At 44.7% G+C, this 18,383-nt stretch overlaps 1 protein-coding gene across 5 annotated transcripts in view; it reads right to left on the reverse strand.

The window, feature by feature from the left end:
• Rbp6 (RNA-binding protein 6) overlaps positions 1-18,383 on the reverse strand; it is a 720,663-nt gene that overhangs the window by 3,646 nt on the left and 698,634 nt on the right. For 3 of the 5 annotated variants that reach the window (XM_076903952.1, XM_076903949.1, XM_076903953.1), the window contains 2 exons: positions 5,816-5,920; positions 4,013-4,078 (listed from right to left, as the gene is read on the reverse strand). The exons of 1 other annotated variant lie outside the window; for it this stretch is intronic. In XM_076903952.1, coding sequence (XP_076760067.1) covers positions 4,013-4,078; positions 5,816-5,920 — 171 coding nt within the window. The remainder of the gene's footprint in view (positions 1-4,012; positions 4,079-5,815; positions 5,921-18,383) is intronic. One more of the 5 variants, XM_076903950.1, reaches the window with a different exon arrangement.

Raw genomic sequence — 18,383 nt, forward strand, 5'->3', positions numbered from 1 at the left:
GAGCCGGGATTGTACTCGTTCCGGCGACTTCAATTTTTGGTACAAAAACAATCGGATCTACCGTAGCTTTTAAACGAGACAATACACGAATAAGAGTACATTACTTAAAGCACAGTGAAACGTTTATGCTACGAGAAAGTATGCCTCACGGCTATAGAGAATACATAGAAAAGGAGAAAAGAAAAGAAGATACACAGAGAAGAGGAAAGAATTTCGAAGGTATGTACGTTTAATTAAGCGAGACAGAAAAGGATGTTCGCAAACTCCGATTGCTTTTGAATAATTAAATGATATATCGAGATCTCACACAGTATACATATTTGTAGAGTTTGTAACAGCATGCTAGAAAGACAAGTAGATTGATTGACTTATTCGTAATCATTCGCACAAATAATCCTCACCAAATAAAATCATCATGGTGGCCGTCGTAATATCACTATGCGTTACACCTATATACGTTTGCACTAATGACAAACATATTAAGACTAATCGTGTGTCTCTTAAACAGTACGACTATACTATAATTAAAACACGCTTTACAATGTCAGCAACAAACTCACGCAGTCAGCGCCACGACAACTAGCATTTCTGTACATGTGTATATCCCGCAGCACATGGAACATCCCGATCGTACAACAAGCGACGCATTCATCGCGTGAAAAATAAACATCTGTACCCCTTACAAAATGTTAAAATTAAAGAAAAAAAGAGGAACCAGACAGAATATGTTCGACAGTCATCTACGTTTCCATTGTCTCTCGTGTCGTTAATAAACGAGAATCAATTACTGGCGATACACATAGAAAAAGAAACAGAAAAAGAAATAAAGGACACGTGAATATTGTAAACAGACATAGAGAAGGAGAGAGATAGACAGATAGATAAATAAAGAGAGAGAGAGAGAGAGAGAGAGAGAGAGAGAGTGAGTAGTACAGCAATGTCGTCCCTGTCAGTGACAAATAATCGTGACACGCGTAAAGCGTGGCAGAAGCAAATAAAAGGAGACACTCAATAAGCGGATTACAAGACAGCTTTTGCGCGTAATGGAACAACAGAAAACCTCCGGAGCACGGATACGACGACACAGCGACGCGCGTCGCCAGGACAAGCAACGCAATCGCGCGAGACAGTAACGGGCGGGCAGCGCACAAAAGAACTATCGTCGAGCGGGTGCTTTTTAGCTCCAAAGTGACTCGGCTGCTCATAACCGCGCGCATTTTCTTCCCGAGTGGAACGATTCCGCTCCCGACTGGCGTCCTGCGTGCTCTCGCGGCTGATGTTAGTTCGGTTACGTCAAAAAACGAAACGACATGCTACGAGACAGACAGTGACAAAAGTGTAGACAACATGAACAAAAAAAAAAAAGAAAAAGAAAGAAAGAACAAACAGAAAGAGGTAAAACAGTATTGCTCTCATACGTTCCACAACAAGACAGAGTAAAGAGAGAGGACACGAAAGTCGAGCGTACAGCGATCGGTTTGTAAAATAATAGCCACTCGAGAGCGCAAAAACGAAACTGATGCGGCAGCCGACCGTACGCAGCGATTCTGGATAACACTTAATCGGTTAAAAGTACACGGGAAACGATTCTCGCGGGACTCTCGATATAACGAGGTGAACGAAAGAAAACCGCGATGTGTTCGATCTCGAGGACTTCACGAGCCATTCATTCATCGGTTAGATACCCGATATCGCCCTCCTGTCTATGGCTACCACCGCAGACGGATTAAAATATAACCTGGAATCGTTCGCGCAACGTCCACTGGACCGATGAATAAATTACCAAGTTGTCATTCGTGCGTTCGCCTGGAAAGCTGTAGTTCAGGTACCGTCTGACTGTACGAAGCGACGCGAGGGATAAATTGATACGCGCCGCCATTTTTTCCCTCAACACCAGTTCGTGTATCAACATCGACAGTTCGCAGGCGAAAAAGGAAGAAGAAACGGCAACAGCTCGCAAGTGGCGATGGCGGGAGGCGAAGATAACGGAAAGATTCCGGACAGCGGTTGAAGAGGAACGCGCGAAGAATTCGAAACTCGCCGGGGGTTGAAACGGGGCGGGGTGCACGGAGTACGACAAACCGAGAGCGCTCGATGTACAATCTAAAACCCCATTCAGCTTTTAAACTCTTGACAATGGCGGCCGGTTACAAAGTTTCCTGCCGGATTCGTCGATGTGGAGCGTGGGGTGGCCGGGGTGGCTGTGGGCGGGTCGAGCGCGATTCAAAAGTTTGATTTATTTGAGAGAAGATTGCGGACGGCAGAGGGGGTGGGATCAGGCCACGTTCAGGCGAGATCGTCGAGGGAACGCGTGGAAGAAAGTAAGAGAGAGAGAGAGAGAGAGAGAGAGAGAGAGAGAGAGAGAGAGGAAGGAGGGGAGAGGAAGCGAATAAAAATAGAAAAAGAAATAAAAAAATAAAAAGGGTTGGAGACTCGCTGGGTGTATTTCGCTGCCGGCATCCAGCCGTCCTACATGTGTGACACTTTTCAGAATTCCGTGCCGCCTTTTCTTCCACGCTGTCCGGATTGCTTCGTCCGACCCCCCTCGTGAGCTAAGAAGAAAGTCCTTTCACGGCTGGTGTCGTGAAAAGCGCTCTGAACCGTGGCCATTCCCGAGGAATTAGCGCGGATTCTGGGAGGGGAGGATTTTACGCGGAACTGCGACGGGGTTTCTCCTTCCCCGGTTCGGAACAAGAATCCCTCTGATTAATCTTGCTCGCGTAATTCATTCCAATTGATATTAATTCCTGTTAGAAGATACGGTTGATTGCGTTCCTTGAATCCGGCACAGTTTCGTAGCGGTGGTGTAATTTATGAACTACACGAAACACGATCTTTAATTCCTCGGCTACGATATTTCATCCCCCTCGCGAGATTCGAGCGCGACAAGTTGGCCAAGGTAACGAAGAGATGCGTCGATTGGAGGGCAGGAATTTCATGCGTCGAAACGACAGAAGGAACACTGCGACAAGATAGCAATCGAAGAACCAGAGAGAGGGTACAAACACTGCCTCGAACGAGGAGCAAGTCGGCCGCTGTTAAACGTATCCGCAGTTAACCTTCGTGGAAGTTTGGTAGCGGGCGGAGGCGGGGGCCACTCGAAGTATACGAAGGAGCCGAAGGCAGCCTCGCAATTTGCCATTACGCCGTAATGCAAAGCTTGTTTCTGTTAAAACTCGAGAATCGAATCACGAAAGAGGATTGAATTACACGAGTTCCAAGTCCCGTTGCGAGGCGCGTGGCGTCGTAATACCGGTTCCCGACCGGCTATATCGTTACGTCTCGATCTAACAATCACGGAACGGGCCTCCGTGGTAAGAAGCAGGCCAGTTGTCCGTCGTTATTCTCTCTCTCGTCGTTATTGCTTCTATCGCGTGACTCGATAATGAAAAGCCATCAAGAATCGAGAACCGTGCTTCGTTTTCGGCGAGCCTGTTGGCCGTGCATTTCTGATCTGCACGTACGCAGCACGTCGATAAATAACGGGCTCGACGATACGGTTTGATCGAGCTTCGATTATATTCGTAAAAATCTCTGGTTTTATTCGATATATTTTCTTTCAGAGTTAATGCAACGCTGAACGTGTTTAATTATGTATAGATAAATGTTTTTGTAGATTTACTTCCGGTACTGTTTAATTTAGAATTCATTTGCCGCCTTTAATAAAATTTCTATCGTTCGAGTATGCACATCTACTGAGGATATAAATAGCGATATGGAAAACAGAACACCAGAGACCTGTTTCTACGTTTAATTGCGTTTAGTTTTGCATTAGTGACTAAAGAGAATACCTTGAATAAAACGAACGATCTTTACAAACACAACTACAGAGATATCCTCGACCCCGTTACTTCTCCGACACACCGTGTACGCGTGAATGCTAGTAAACATGTAATAACGCATATAGAGACTATGTACGTGACCCTGAAGACCCTTTTTAACAAATGCGAGAGAAATGAAGAAAGCGGCAGGTAGGATCGAAGCCGAAAAGAAAGGAAAACTTTAGACGTACCAGAAAGAGCTTGCGTGAGCAAGGGCGTGTTGTTGTTGGGGGTGAGCTGTCCGTTGGTTAGATCCACTGAAACATAAAACTCTGATCACAACTGCTCCGCGCTTCAAGCTATCATACGCGATACGTGGCGCTTTTTTTTCGCTACTCTTCGTTCTTTCTCGTTTACGCTCTGCCGCTTAGACAGAGGCAGAGGAACAGAGAGAAAGTGAGGTAGTACTGTCTGTGGCTGATTAAGGGAGAGAGAGAGAGAGAGAGAGAGAGAAAGAGAGTGAGACAGAGAGAGAGATAGAGAGTTATAAAAAAAAAGAAAAAAAGAAGTAGAGAGATATCGTATGACGTCAAAGTGACGGCCGAATGGAAGACAAGAGACGTGATCTTTCCGTGTGTGTTGCTTTGTCGCTGATCCACTCTGTACTCCGTGCGACGACCGAGCGAGCACGTTTTCCTCCTGCCTCGTGACTCTTTCCCGCGATCCTCGGATTAAACGTCCCCTTCCTTTCATTCTTTAGCCTCGCTGGACCCCTCTACCACTGGCCCTGACTGGGTCGAGGCGATTACACTCGCAAACTCGCCGTTACCGTCCATTCTGGATGCGCTGTACGAAAACACTTCGCAGCACAAAGAGCATGGTATGCTTCCTTCGTCGACCGCCCATCCATTTGCACACCCGTTCACTCCCGTTTTCACGACCGCGTTGCGTTACGCGCGCGATATTTACCTGAAAAATGTCCCGTGGAACTCCTCGCGGTCGCGTCGTCGCGAGCGACTGAATGACACGTCTGTATAGGCGCGTCTGGGGCCATTTCGTTAAATTATATCTGGCGCGATAATCGACCCTGTTGGGCGTCGATTCGCGCATTGGCTAGAGATGGATGCTCGCAATCGTCGACGCGAGCCTCGCTGTCATTTCACTCGCAACGCGGGACCGACGAGGGGGCAGAAACGTACGAATCAATGACACGGAACTGAGGAAACGGTCCCCAGCCGCGGGAATCGTAGAGTGTGACGATAGTGATGGATGCGTCGCGAGAAAGTGAGACGAAGATGAGGCGGACCGTACCGCGGATGTACGATTGAAAGGGAAAGCGAAGCGGAGAGACGTGAATATTAAACGTGCTGTTAACAATCGTATCGACGTGTCATCGATTATTCGATATGGTAATAATATCATTGAAATATTAATTTCAGCTTTTATTGTATAAGCGATACGATAAAATCGCAGCTGCGATTCTGACAGCGATGGCCTCTAGTTTTTGGTACAAACGCGTGGCTGTCCGATTGGATACGGCTGCATCTACTGTCGTCACTTCTCGTCGAATGGACATGGCCATCTAATGGAACTCTATCCACTTCTAAGTAGATCGTTTCTTACTGGACAGCCATTGCCACGCGTTTGAATTACCGAGGCTAACAGGGTCAGAATTAATGCTCTCGTTCGTACTGATCAATTCGAGTGAGGCGAACGAGCTACCGATTCTTAATATGAAACCATTCATTACGGAAATACGGAATTTACTTTCGTACGTTTGTAGATACGTTTGTATGGAAGCCAACGAGAGCAAAATTGTGTTAAAGATAACGCTTGAGTTTAATTATTAATAATCTTAATGATATTATTCATATATAGTACATCTGACAACCTGTCGATAATCGTTATCAGCACTTTTCTACAGCAGAGATGAGCGTGTTAAAAAGAAAACCGTAGAAACGTAGGGACAGACGGACAGACAGTTAAGAGAGGGAAGAGAAGCCGTGATGCTTATGTCTTTCCACAGTCCAAAAGTGAATGTGACGACTTCATACATTTCTTCCGGAGCGCAGCCCGTTGGACGTGTTGCATCGGTGCCTCCGTATACGCGCGGCTTGCGTTCTCGCTTCCTGTTCCGTGGTAGTACACTGCCGGCACTCCTGACATTAATAAAGAACAAGAAGAGGCTGAGAATGTGGGGAAAAAAAGTAAAAAAACGGGGACGATTGGTGGCGGTGATAGATAAATAAATGAGATTAATGTCGGTGGGCGTCGCTGGTTCGATTGTGCCAAGTACAGAGATAACTGAAACGACAGTCGACTCAAGATGGTAACAAAATTGGAAAATGTCATTCACGTTGCACGCTATTTGGAACAAAGTATGAAATTTAAATCTGGACAAGCTGATAGCGCTAAATGGTCGGGCTCTTTGGGGGGAAAAATAAAATAATTGCACGCTCAGCGGAGAGTTGCGAATGGTCCGTTGGGGATGACGGTAAATGCAATTGAAAACGAACGTTACAATCAAATACTTCTAACTAGATAAGAAAGTTTCAAGATATAAATTGTAAGAATTACTTTTCAATGGCGAACAAGTCTCTAATTACTCTAGCAGCAATTTACCATCGCAAAACGAATGACTAAATAATTACTCAAAGCCTTACTTTTACCTTCAAAGATATCATCTCTAATCTTGTACTCTCATACTTTAGACCAATATCGTTAAAACAATCGACTAAGAAGAGAAAATTCAAGAACTGTCAAAGCATCAATGAACTCAAGAATCACGCTAATAAGACCAGACGTTAATAAATAACCGAGCGATATTTGCAACAGAACTCTACTGAACAATCCCATGGAATAGGAACGCGCCAATTACAACAATTTTCGCGTGTCGATTACTTCAATTCAATCGATATGCCGCGGAACATGTTTCGCAGGGCGAGCGAGAGAAAACCAGGAGAAATGCACGAGGGTGGGGCGGTGGCGGAGAAAAGAAATGGGGAACTTTCATGGCAAGAACGGCCGGCAGAGAAAAGTCGGGGATCCTTTAAAACCGTTCAAACAAACGGCTTGTTTTGTGCCTCCCGATGAATGCGGATGCACTGACGTCACGCGCTCCCCGTCATTTTTTCCTCGAGCTCGCCGTTCCTCGAAATGAACGCGGCGCCTACGCGCGCGTATTACGCTGGCCTGGGCCATTTTCCGTTCCGGATCAGAGGAAAAGGTAAGGGAAAAGAAAAAAAAAGGGAACAGAGGGGGGTGCAAAAAAAAATATCGCACAAAGGTCCGTGTAGGTAAATGGTTTAAAGTCGGGTAGGTCGCAAAGGTGGTCCCGCCTTCACGCGGAGCGTAACGCGCGGTTAGAGCGGCGCGTGGAAAGCGGAAAGAATGGACGGGGGTGCCCGAGGAAAGACGGACGGTGAAAATGGGAATGCACGCGGCGAATCGTGGCGAACGTTGAATTTATGCTAGCCGGCGCGTTCACGGGGCTGGCTCGTTCGAAATTCGCGTGGACTCGGGTTTCGAGGGGGGTTGAATCGTTATCGATACTGAGGGTAAACGAAATGGAAAATAAATCAGGATGGCGCATGGGTGTTCCGGACAAGTGGGTACCGATTTGTAGCTTGAAAACTGGTGGAGATGGAAGAAAATTACTGAGCTGTCAGTAGTACTCGCGTAGGAAACGTGAAACGTACAATTGAGTTTTTAATTAAATTATGCGCATACGGTGCATTGTTTAACATAATTTGTTACTCAGTTTACCGTAACAGTATAAAAATACTGATTTTAGAAGTCTAATGAGTTGAAATAAAATTTTCTGTGGTATAGCATTATGATAAGTCAGACTGATAATAAATTTTAGATTATACTGTATTGTAAAATGTCTCAGATTGTTCTAATTATTTTTTAACGTAAAGATGGAAAGTTGACATTGTATCACTATGATTTTCACATAATTAAATAATTAAATCGAAATCAAGCTTTGTGATATCTATTTTCTTCAATCTCCAATTGTTTCAAGGCTACAATTCAACGATCGAATGATCACTCAGAGATAAGCGACGAAAGTACAGAACAAATTTCAAGACAGAATTGTGGACAGTAGCTGAAGGTCTCAGCGCAAGAAAAAACATTGCGATACGTCGCCAAAAGCCGGTTCCAGGTTAATTGGGTTAGTGGCTTCGAGTGCAGACAAATGAGTGAGCGAGTCTACGGTAGCTAAAGGAAATATTGGGAGCTTCGTGGTGATTGAAGGGGAGCTTTAAACGGATTTCTCGCGATAATTGAACGAACGAACAACTCGAAGAAAGAGCTCGATCATCAAAATAGTTGAAACCATAAATTTCCGCGCTCATCAACAATTAATCTTCGAATGTATAATATCAAATCAATTTGAGTCGCTACATAACACTTTGTATTTCCAAATTAAGAGTCGGTAACACCAAGGAAATTGCAATGTTCACGGAAATGAAACTTATCCTATCAGCAGTCTCGAAATGATGAGCCTTCGAACTTAGTGGGGTATCGAAAAAATTGTCCTCGTGACGTCGAGTTAACGCGGAGGAGAAGAATCACGGGTCGGACAGCGTGAAAACAGAGCGCAGCCGGAATATGGAATCTCGTTTCAGGGACGGTAACCGGCGGGACTGATAACGCGATAGCGTGAGAGGGTGAACGGACCATAAATCGCGGATCGACGTGATTTGTATGGGGTATCACGCCGCTTAATGGTGTGGCCTTGTCTCTATCGGGCTTGGTCGGCCTCCAGCCGGAAGTTTCGAGCCACTGCCTGGGCTGCAGAGGAATATTCGCCGCGTGTCTCTATCCCGTCACGATTTACGTGACTTCATATCTTTTTCCCCGGCCGTATCCTCGGCTATAAATGGGAATAGCGCGGCCAAGACGCGGTTGCTACATGGGAACGCGTTCGTCACTGGATTATAGTGGACAATTCCGGAGCGGAAACGGTGGACAACGGAAATAATACAAAATCATTGGGCGATTTTTCGCGAGCGCGCGTTCACTAGAGAAGAGAGATACGCTTTGGAAATTCGAATCGTTCGCGATTCGATTAGCCGATAGGGATTAAAAATGTTCCGTTTCACGTTTCGAAGGTACGTGGTCCAGTCTTGGTTACAAAAACATGGAATACGTAATGGAATGGTGATTGTAAGATTAAGATTATTGTTGCATGGAAATTTCATAGGTATTGCGTAGCTGTGTTCCTTTGCAGAGATCAGATTCATGTCTCGTGACTCTTTTAACGAACACGAACGATGTTCTTCTTCTTTAAGAACATCACGTCGATTATAACCGATTATAATAGAATAAAATGCAATCCCAATCTTACGAATCGAACCAGGTTCCTTCCAGTGGTAAGAAGGACGCGCATCGAACCTAATGCAAGCGGTCGAACAATGGCACTTTTGCGAGCGAGCGTGGCATAAGGGATGCGAGGACATAAGAGAAGTAAAGGACGAAAAATCGGAGCGCTGTCAGTGGCTGGTGACGAATGAACCGCGGGAACCTCGCCTGCAGACGTTTATCGGACGTTTCGGTAAAAAGAAAGAGGCCACGTGTCGAGATGGCTGTGGCTTCGAGCTTCTGGTTTCCGCTCGCTCGCTCGTTCGCGAGAGAAAGAGAGAGAGAGATAGAGAAAGTATCGATAGCGCCTGGGGGTCTTTTTGGTATCCAAAAAAGAACGAAGGAGGAAAAAATGGCCGGCTACGTGCACGCGATAGAGCAGCGGGCGTTTGAAAAGCGCGAACACTCGGTTGCACGCGCGACAACGTCTGCTAGCGAGATTCTTCGCGCCAACGAAGTGATTCGATCGTTTTCATCGAAACGACGGACGCATAAAGATCTGGGCCAAGAGTTCATCTATTTCGAGTGTATCTCCAGCTGACGTAGATGCGATCGAGAGTCTGGATAACCGGGGCTGCGTCACGAAATCCATTCGTAGGATATGAAATATCGCGGCGAGGAAACTTCGACGTCCTGACGGACTTCGAACGATTGCGCCCCAGCTGGGACGCCAAAGTGTTCACAGAGGGCAATTAATTTTTCGATACGTTTAACGCTGAGGAACAGCTCGAAGAACGAGAGCTCGAATTGGTGATTGCAGTGATTGCAACTGGATGAAATTTACGTGGACGAAGAAACTCAAACGTTTCGAAGATAATCCTCTTCGTTTTGATCTTGATTTTGAAAGAACCAGGAAGCTTAATAGTTCACTATAACTTCAAATTATTATAAACGAGCAATGTTAAAAATTTTGCAAATAGATCAATTATTTAGAAACCAACGAACATTTCGTGAACTGGAACAACTAATAGGGTAATAGCAGCTACAGAGGCGGATACTGAATCGTCCAAGCGATAGAAGCAAACGATACTTCAGACAGAAGGAATGAAAATCGAAACTTTATAGTGTTCCTTGATTCGAATGAATATTGGACTCGTAAATATCGTCCTAAACTGAAGAGTGGAAATCAAACGGGCCATCTATCTGGCTATACGTTCACCGGGGAACGAAACTATTCCACGGATCGATCCGACGCCCGGCAATTCTTAGAATGGGCAATAACACGCATGTGTTTCTCTAACAGAATATTTCTGTACGCCTCCACGTACGTATCTCACGTGTTACGTTAGCACCAGCGCCGATTCGTTTCCTTTGGACAGGATTCGGCGCAGGAAGACATATATCCCCGGCCGCTGATAAAATACGTCTCCCCTGAAATATTGGCACGGGTTAAGGCGGGCGTTGTTGGGTAATGTATGCGGTGGAAAAATAAATATGACGTGGTTTACGGGGCGATAAGAGGGATAGAAAATGGTGATCGATTAATGAAACTTACGCGCGACGTGCGCGCGATCTACAATGGATGTTTCACGGCGTCCAGGCATTTAAGCACGACGAGGGAAGTCGTTCGAGGGCGACTAGTTCCGCTCGTGTTTAATAAATGCGTTTAGTATGCGACTATACCCGGGCCTGGTAACGTAACGCAACGTGATTCCGCCGTGCGCCGTTTATTAATGCATGATTTAAGCGTTCAGCGATCGCGACTCGATCGTTCGCGCGGCGAAAAAGCACCCTCGTTACACCTGAAAAATGTTGCAAGCGCAGAGGCGATTCTCGACGAAGCAACACACTGGGACGGATCACGCGCTCGATCGACAGTGACGTCGATGGTCAATAAGTTGATTAACACAGCGGGCTTGTTACTTCGGTTGCTTGCCCTCGTGCAGCGACGAGAACGCGAAGCGTCAACAAAGGGGAACAAATTTTAACATGGTTCAATCTGCACATCCTAAACTACACACAGGTATCAACGAATAAATATATACCGATTGATGGTCATCAATCTTCGAACAAGTATAATAGTATAGGCATAAAAATTGCGGTGAACGTGAGTACGTACAGGGTGTTTAGCCACGTATGAGAGAAATTTCGACGAGCGATTCTGCGCGCCAAAACGAGACGAAAGTCAAGAATAACGAAATTGCGTTCGAAGTTCCGTTTTCGAGGAAGCGGAGTTTAAAAATCTGTGGGATGCGTGTGCACCGCGATGGTAAGAGCGTATTGAAAGCGCGACGCGAGCTCTTCGCAGACTTTCGACATCGGTTTTCTCGCAAAACGAAGGGTCAAACGCAATTTTCTTGTTCTTGATTTTTATCTCGTTTCGAGCTCCGGAATCGCCCGGCGAAATTTCTTTCAGAAGTAACCGAACGCTCTGCACATATCGAGTACCTTAAACGTCGAAACTGTCTAAGAACTACGTACGCGTTCAAAAAACTGCGTCTCACTCGGCTAATATTAACTAAAATATAATCAGCGTTCTAACACACTAGTCAAGTAAACTCCAACGGTATTTAAAAAACAGTAACAACGGTTATCGTAAGGTAACAGGTATCCAAGTGCTAAAAACGTGTCCAAAAAACATACTATTCGCAGATACAGCAGGTTGGTCAGTACAATAGAAAAAGGATAAGTAATGTAATGTATATATATATATATAGATATGTACGTATTAAAATGTACGGACAGTTAAAAAATCTGCGGATATACACACGACACACAAAAGAAAGGTTTCACTCTCATACTATCTACGCACTAATCTACTGCTCTATGAAATTGTTCTATGAACTATGAACTTGGACGAAGCGTCGAGGCCGTGGATCTCTGGCGATCGTTCGTCTTTCATTTTCCTTCGACCCGTCGACGATGACGATCCACGAGCTCCAAGCTCGCCTTTTATCGTACTACTGTGTCTATAACCATTTAATCAAACTGAGACGACACTTAAAAAATTCTCTTTCAACGGATAAAGATACTGTTTACGGTCGGTCGACGTGTTCTATTTTAAGTCGAAATTCTGACTAGTATAGCCTAAACACCGCTAAGGCTGCCAACTACCCTTGTTCCCCGTTTACACTTGCACGCGCGTCTCCTCGTAATTCAGACAAATTGGATCGGTACTATTTTGGCGGTGGAAATTGCAATTAATTCGTGGCGAGGGTAGGGCACGCTCCGTTGGCAACCTTACACTCTAACTAGATCAATTTACTGTAAACGTTAAATTACAAAAGTCAAGTTGACAACGAATCTCTTTTACTACTGACTGCTTCTAAGTAGAGGCTATTTATATCCGTTCAGCTCGATTCGTCTAAATAGTCTACGTTTTCGTGCCACCACGGGACGATCTCCCCGTTGATACAATAACATCTTCGTAATTACACAATCATAATCGAAGAGTTCAACGGATGAAGGGCTTCTGTTGCAAATACTAAATTTCTTTGATCTACCAGTTACGTCGGTACAACACCTGTAACGTAGATTACGGTCGAAATCAAATATGGACGTGCTGCATTCGCAACAAGCTTTAATTACAACTCCAACGGTAATTACAATTTATACAGCAAAGAGGATTACTAGATGCAAATCGCGTGTAATATATACGACACAGAATTAGTGCGATAAATACATAAAGACAAGGAGTTAAAGTTCATCTATAAATTCCGCGACATCCGACGCGATCCATAAAGTTAAGGAACGAGACCTTCACCTCCCAAGCTCTTCAACCGCGCTACCCATTTTACCAAGCCAAGCAACAAGATTAACGAGACGATGGCAACGATCGTCCCGCGGTGGCCACGCTAGATCTGATTACTATGAATAATGTATAATAATAAAAAACCACTGTATATACGACGACGTTTCTAAAGAGACAGTAGGTTTAGGTAGATGGTAGATTACTCGCCCCTAGGTGACTGCATCTTCGGGGTAGTCTTCGTCATCGGTCTCGGCAACACAGTCCTGTCCCAGGCGTCTGCCCTCCTCATTTTGCGATTCGACTCGACTCGAATTCTAGCCGCGCGTCTCACGCGGTACAAAAAAGTGACCCATAGCCGGTGCAAACGCGGCGAACAGAACCAGACGCGACAAATTCCGCCCGCGTATACGGAAGCTGGCGGTACCGCGAGGCGTTTCCGCGGGGCGAGAACAATGCCTCGTTTCCGGGGGTTTGGTTTCGAGGGTGGGCGTGGGCGGCAGGCGTGGGATCAAAGAGCGAATAAACCGTGGCGCGAACGATTTCCACGGCAGGAGAAACGATGTAAAGAAAATTCGCGCGAGCTTCACGGTTCGATACGCGAGAGACGACGATTCCAGAACGGAAGGAAGCGAATCGAAGGTCCTCGACGACTTCGTCTTCGGCGCACTGTCGTCTCTGGCTATGGGTCGCGCGGCCAAGGAAAGAGCTTCGGTTTTCTCGTTGTCAGTTTTCACTAGAACTACAGACATCGAAATCCGAACGCATGCATCCGTTCGATTTGGAAGTAGCGTCGATCGAGAGGTGTTCGCGAACGAGAGAGAGTCGGGGCCAGACCACGTCCGATTACCGACGAAGGTCCTCCCTCCCCTCCCTTCTCACGGACTTAACAATCTTTTCGAGAGGCACTCGAAAAGCCTCCTTTCCTTCTCCATGCTACACGTGTGCATCGAGATTTTGTACACGCGTGTCGTACATGTACAGAGAGAGGTCTCTCGCGGTTACGTTTTCGGTTTCGCGGAGAGAGTGAAAATAAACAGTAGAGAGAAGAATAGGTCTAAAGACGTTAGGCTAAGTTCTAGTGAAAACTAATGGCAGCGGTTTAGGCTTCTTTACTCATTACGAATAATTAAACTGGAAGTCTTGGAAAGTAACTATGTACTATGAGCTAGGCAGTCATCCAACATCAGTACGAGATACGGGAATTAATGTATATATGTATAAGTATATATATAGATATGTATATTTATACACATTGGTTAAATGTCTCTCTGTTACCATTACTTTAGGCTATTCTAAACACTATGGAGAAGAATACCACACGTAGAGAAGTAGAATATAGGAAGATTTACAGCTCAACGAAGATACCTTACGCTATCTCTGTTACTTTGTGGAACGACCATCTTCTCTTACGGAAGTACACCACGCGAGTAACAACGTGTCTAATCGTTGCAAAATTAACTCGATCGGGATTCCAACGCGTACGTCGCATCTGCGACCACTTTGGACTTGGGGCGATGCGCGAGGAAAAAAATTAACAAATTTCATTAACCCTCTATAGCCAGAATCCCATTTACTTGAAAGCAAAACGAAAAACGTGGTAATAATGGTAACGAAAGTACCAGAGATAAGAGAAGAAATATATTAATACGTGAACACGCGAAATCGCATTCGTAATTTCCAACAATAAATAACATAAATTCATAGAGGGTTAACGCGCGATATTGAACAAACAAAAAGGGGAACCGTACGCAATTTATATTCCTGCACGTAGGATTAATCACGTCCTGAGACGTAATTTATTTTCGAACGTGAAATTTCATTTATTTGGCCGCGATGGACTATCAAAGAAGCGGAAGGGATACGACGTCAGACGAGCCCGTGAAAGGGACGTCGAGGCCGAATGGAAAGTTTCGGAAATCCTGTATCAATTCGGGTAAATAGAAATCGCTCGGAGAAACAGAAATGTATTACGAACAATGGGGACGGCGGAAGTAGGGCGGGAAGCGAGGAAGGCGAAGATTGAAAAGAGCCGAGGAAAAGTAATTCAAACTTTCGACGCACGGACGGAGCCGTTCGTTCAAGCGACCACCCCCTAAATCGCTTCTTTGATACTCACCGCTGCCGGAGCGCACGACTCTTCCGTCTGAAATACTAATTACAGCGACGATTAAGAGGCAACCCGATTCAATGGCTGGTGTCCCAAAAATCAGTCCCGTTTCGTGGTGAATTTCGCCGATGTTGCACACCCCAACGTAAACGAAACTATCTACACTAACGAACCAATAACAATCGAACAATTTAAGGGGGATACTCGGCAGGATACGAAATCTTTAGTAATACCATGCAAAATATATTCAAACGAGCTTAAATCTATATTATGTTTGAAGATGGTAATGGATATCCGATGAATACAGTTTCATACGTTAGAATTCCAAATTTCAGTAAAAAATACTTGTTTTTGGGTCTCTTGGAGGTTAATCGAGAGGAAAATACGGGACTAATTTTTAGGACGCCATTTGCGAACACCAGTTAGGCGTCAACGGGTCGCATGATTTATTTTATCCACGATTTTCTTTATTCCCGTCCTCGATGACTCGACGAGCGACCAACGTATCGCGGAAATTGTTGAAATTCACGGTGATTAATCGACAATTCTATTCGCCGCGCGTGTCGAATTCTCATTCCGCGTACGTCGTACGTAGATCACACTCGAAATTCCATTACGTTCCTTTTTTTTCCAGTTTTTTTTTTTTATCACCTTTAATCGTCGATACGAGCGAACGAGAGCGTGTTATCGTTTGAACAGACCCATGGGCAGTCCGAAAAACAGCCAGTCGACGGACTTCTCAGCGAATTAAATTCCGTATAACCGCGCGCGTAAAATATGTGTTTTTCCTTCGACGCGGACGCGATCAGAGAAAAAAAAAAAAAAAATAGAAAAAGAGGATACAACCGATCGCGAGCAGATCGAATTGAGAAGACGCTTTCGACTCCGTTCTAATAGGTTCGATATTAATATTGCCGGAACGCGACGAGGATTTATACCAGCGAGCGTTCAGGATTTTCCTCGCGTAAATCAACGAAACGGTGTAATCCAATTACATTAAAAAACTGGAACGGCCCGGATTCTTTTCTATCATTTTCCCACACCCCCCCACTCGCGATGTTCCACGCTCTTTCTGATGTTTTCGAGCCGACAAAACGTCCGGGTGTCCGCGTTTTTTCGTTAGATTCGTGTCAGGGAACTCGGAGCGTTTTCTCGGGTCGACTCGATTCGTTTCTCGGTGAATTTTTCAAAATACATCGTTGCAGTTTAACTACGCGAATGCGTCGGCAGCAAAAGTGATCGAACATCGGTTCTCTTTTGAACGCCTAAGGTTTACGCCTCGAATAAATATGCAACGATCGACAAAAGTGTATAACAGTGCACTGTGAAACAACAGTTTTGACTCTGCTCTTTATACGTGCGATATGTAAAATTTTATTTGGTCGATTGTTGTTTATTTATTCAAAATATAGGGTTCAAAGTGGTACTGATATATTCGATTACTTTTGCGATCGACTATCGTACGCTTAATCACGTCTTCGCGACGACACGGATCGTCCGTCTCGCTGACGAAATGGTTACAGGCGGAACAACGAACAAACGGATGCACAACTATAATAACAAATACGACGTTCTGTCTCCTAAGCATTCCATAAGAATATATATAATATTTATATATATATATAGCAATATATATGTACCAAAATTCCTACCAATTCAATATAAAACACTATCGGCAACAATGCTCGAACTATGGGTTACCTAAGACAACTAAATTGGTAACAACGACTCGTATCCAATTAATTAAGAACAAGTAAACGTGGACCGTGTAAGGGTTGACATGTTTCTCGTGGTTAATCCGGTGTGTGTAATGGCTGCGAATGGATCGGGGGGCTGTGAACATCTGTTCGAATTTAGAGTTCAGTGACCCAGCAAACGATTTCGGTTGATTTCTAAGCGGCGAACACGATTCAGCATAGAGCAGACACGCGTGTATTTCCGCTGACCATTGGTTAAATCGAATCGTTAGTTCCAGTTCGATTCGCAATCTCCACGGATACTCTGTTGTTGTTTAAAATTCGAGTAGAATATAAAACGAAAATAATAGGACAGCTCTATGTACAGTGTACTTTAAATCGCGGCTGCGCGCGATAGAACGAACAGTTACATTCATTTCTCTGTCCTTCTTTCAATCTTTTTCACTTCGTATTATTCGTTTTTTTATTTTTTTTTATTAAGGGGGAAGCTACTCAGACGTGTCTTATTTAACGGATTTTCCAACCGGATATCGGAACGGGATTCAAGCTCCGCGTGCGCGCATTAATTACCGAACAAAGGCTTGTTTAACAACCGCTCGTATTCCGCAACGTGATTTTCATACAAACGAAAAATAACGTCGTTATAATTTCAGCCGACTAATTATACCCCGCATTTCGACGATCAACTTGGCTCCCATTGTACTTCAACAATTACCGTATCGATCCGGCGACAATACCGTTGTCGCTTGCCGCCGCTCGTACAAATTACTAACATAAATTAAAAAAAAAAAAAAAAAAAAGATAGGAAAAGAAGACGAGAGAGGGAGAGAAAACTTTTTAATCACCAGAACGGTCGTCTATCAAAACGACCCCGCGGAGTCGAACGTCCGATTCGAAACGCGCGGGATTATCGTTTAACCGGGTTCGAGTCGATGATTATCAGAAATTCACGGTGTCGGGTGAGCGTGTTGTATCGTGGATGAATTTCGATGCGATTGCGTTGGGGGTGGACGTGTACGTGGACGTGTCTATGTTCGTATACGTGATATTTGGGTACGTGCTACGTACTACGGATTACGGTTACCGTCAACACGAGCGAGAACACGAGAACTTGGTGGAACAACCTGGCACTTTGGGGTTGAAGCTTACCGGTGCAACCCCCGCTGGGGCTCACGGACACTCGGCCTACCCTTGGCCCCACTGCGCGGTACACGACCGCTCCTACCCAACAACAGACATCACCGATCTTACATTATGCACACTTTTCACCGGGGCATCGCGATTATGGAACTTTAACATGTATTACGTTATGGTTACATTAAGTCTAAGTTCGTCGGAGTTACTGTTCCGTTGCTGGATTAAGCCCCATAGGAGTGTCACATTTTCACACGGCTCAGATTCTAATTTTCTTCTTTAGTTGCTGTCCGTGCGGGGAATCGTTCCAAGAAATTTGCAATCTCAGAGTGTCTATAAACATTCGTACAATTGTGTGTACGGTGGTACTATAGTTTTAGATTCCTTTCTGTCGAAATGAAGCATACGTTAACACCTTGCGTGGCCAATACAATTTTAAATATAATAAATATAAGTAAAAATACGTAATTGATTGTTAAATATGAAATAATTTAAATGCTATTCAGTGTATGCGCGTCCAATCAGTCAATAATTATTATAGGCTGGTCACGTAAGGGTTTGATCAATTATTCACGTTAAGTATACCCGTTAATCTCAAGTTCTTTTAACGAAGAAAGTAACGCGCA

Source organism: Xylocopa sonorina, chromosome 11, assembly GCF_050948175.1.
Source record: "Xylocopa sonorina isolate GNS202 chromosome 11, iyXylSono1_principal, whole genome shotgun sequence".
Lineage (NCBI taxonomy): Eukaryota > Metazoa > Arthropoda > Insecta > Hymenoptera > Apidae > Xylocopa > Xylocopa sonorina.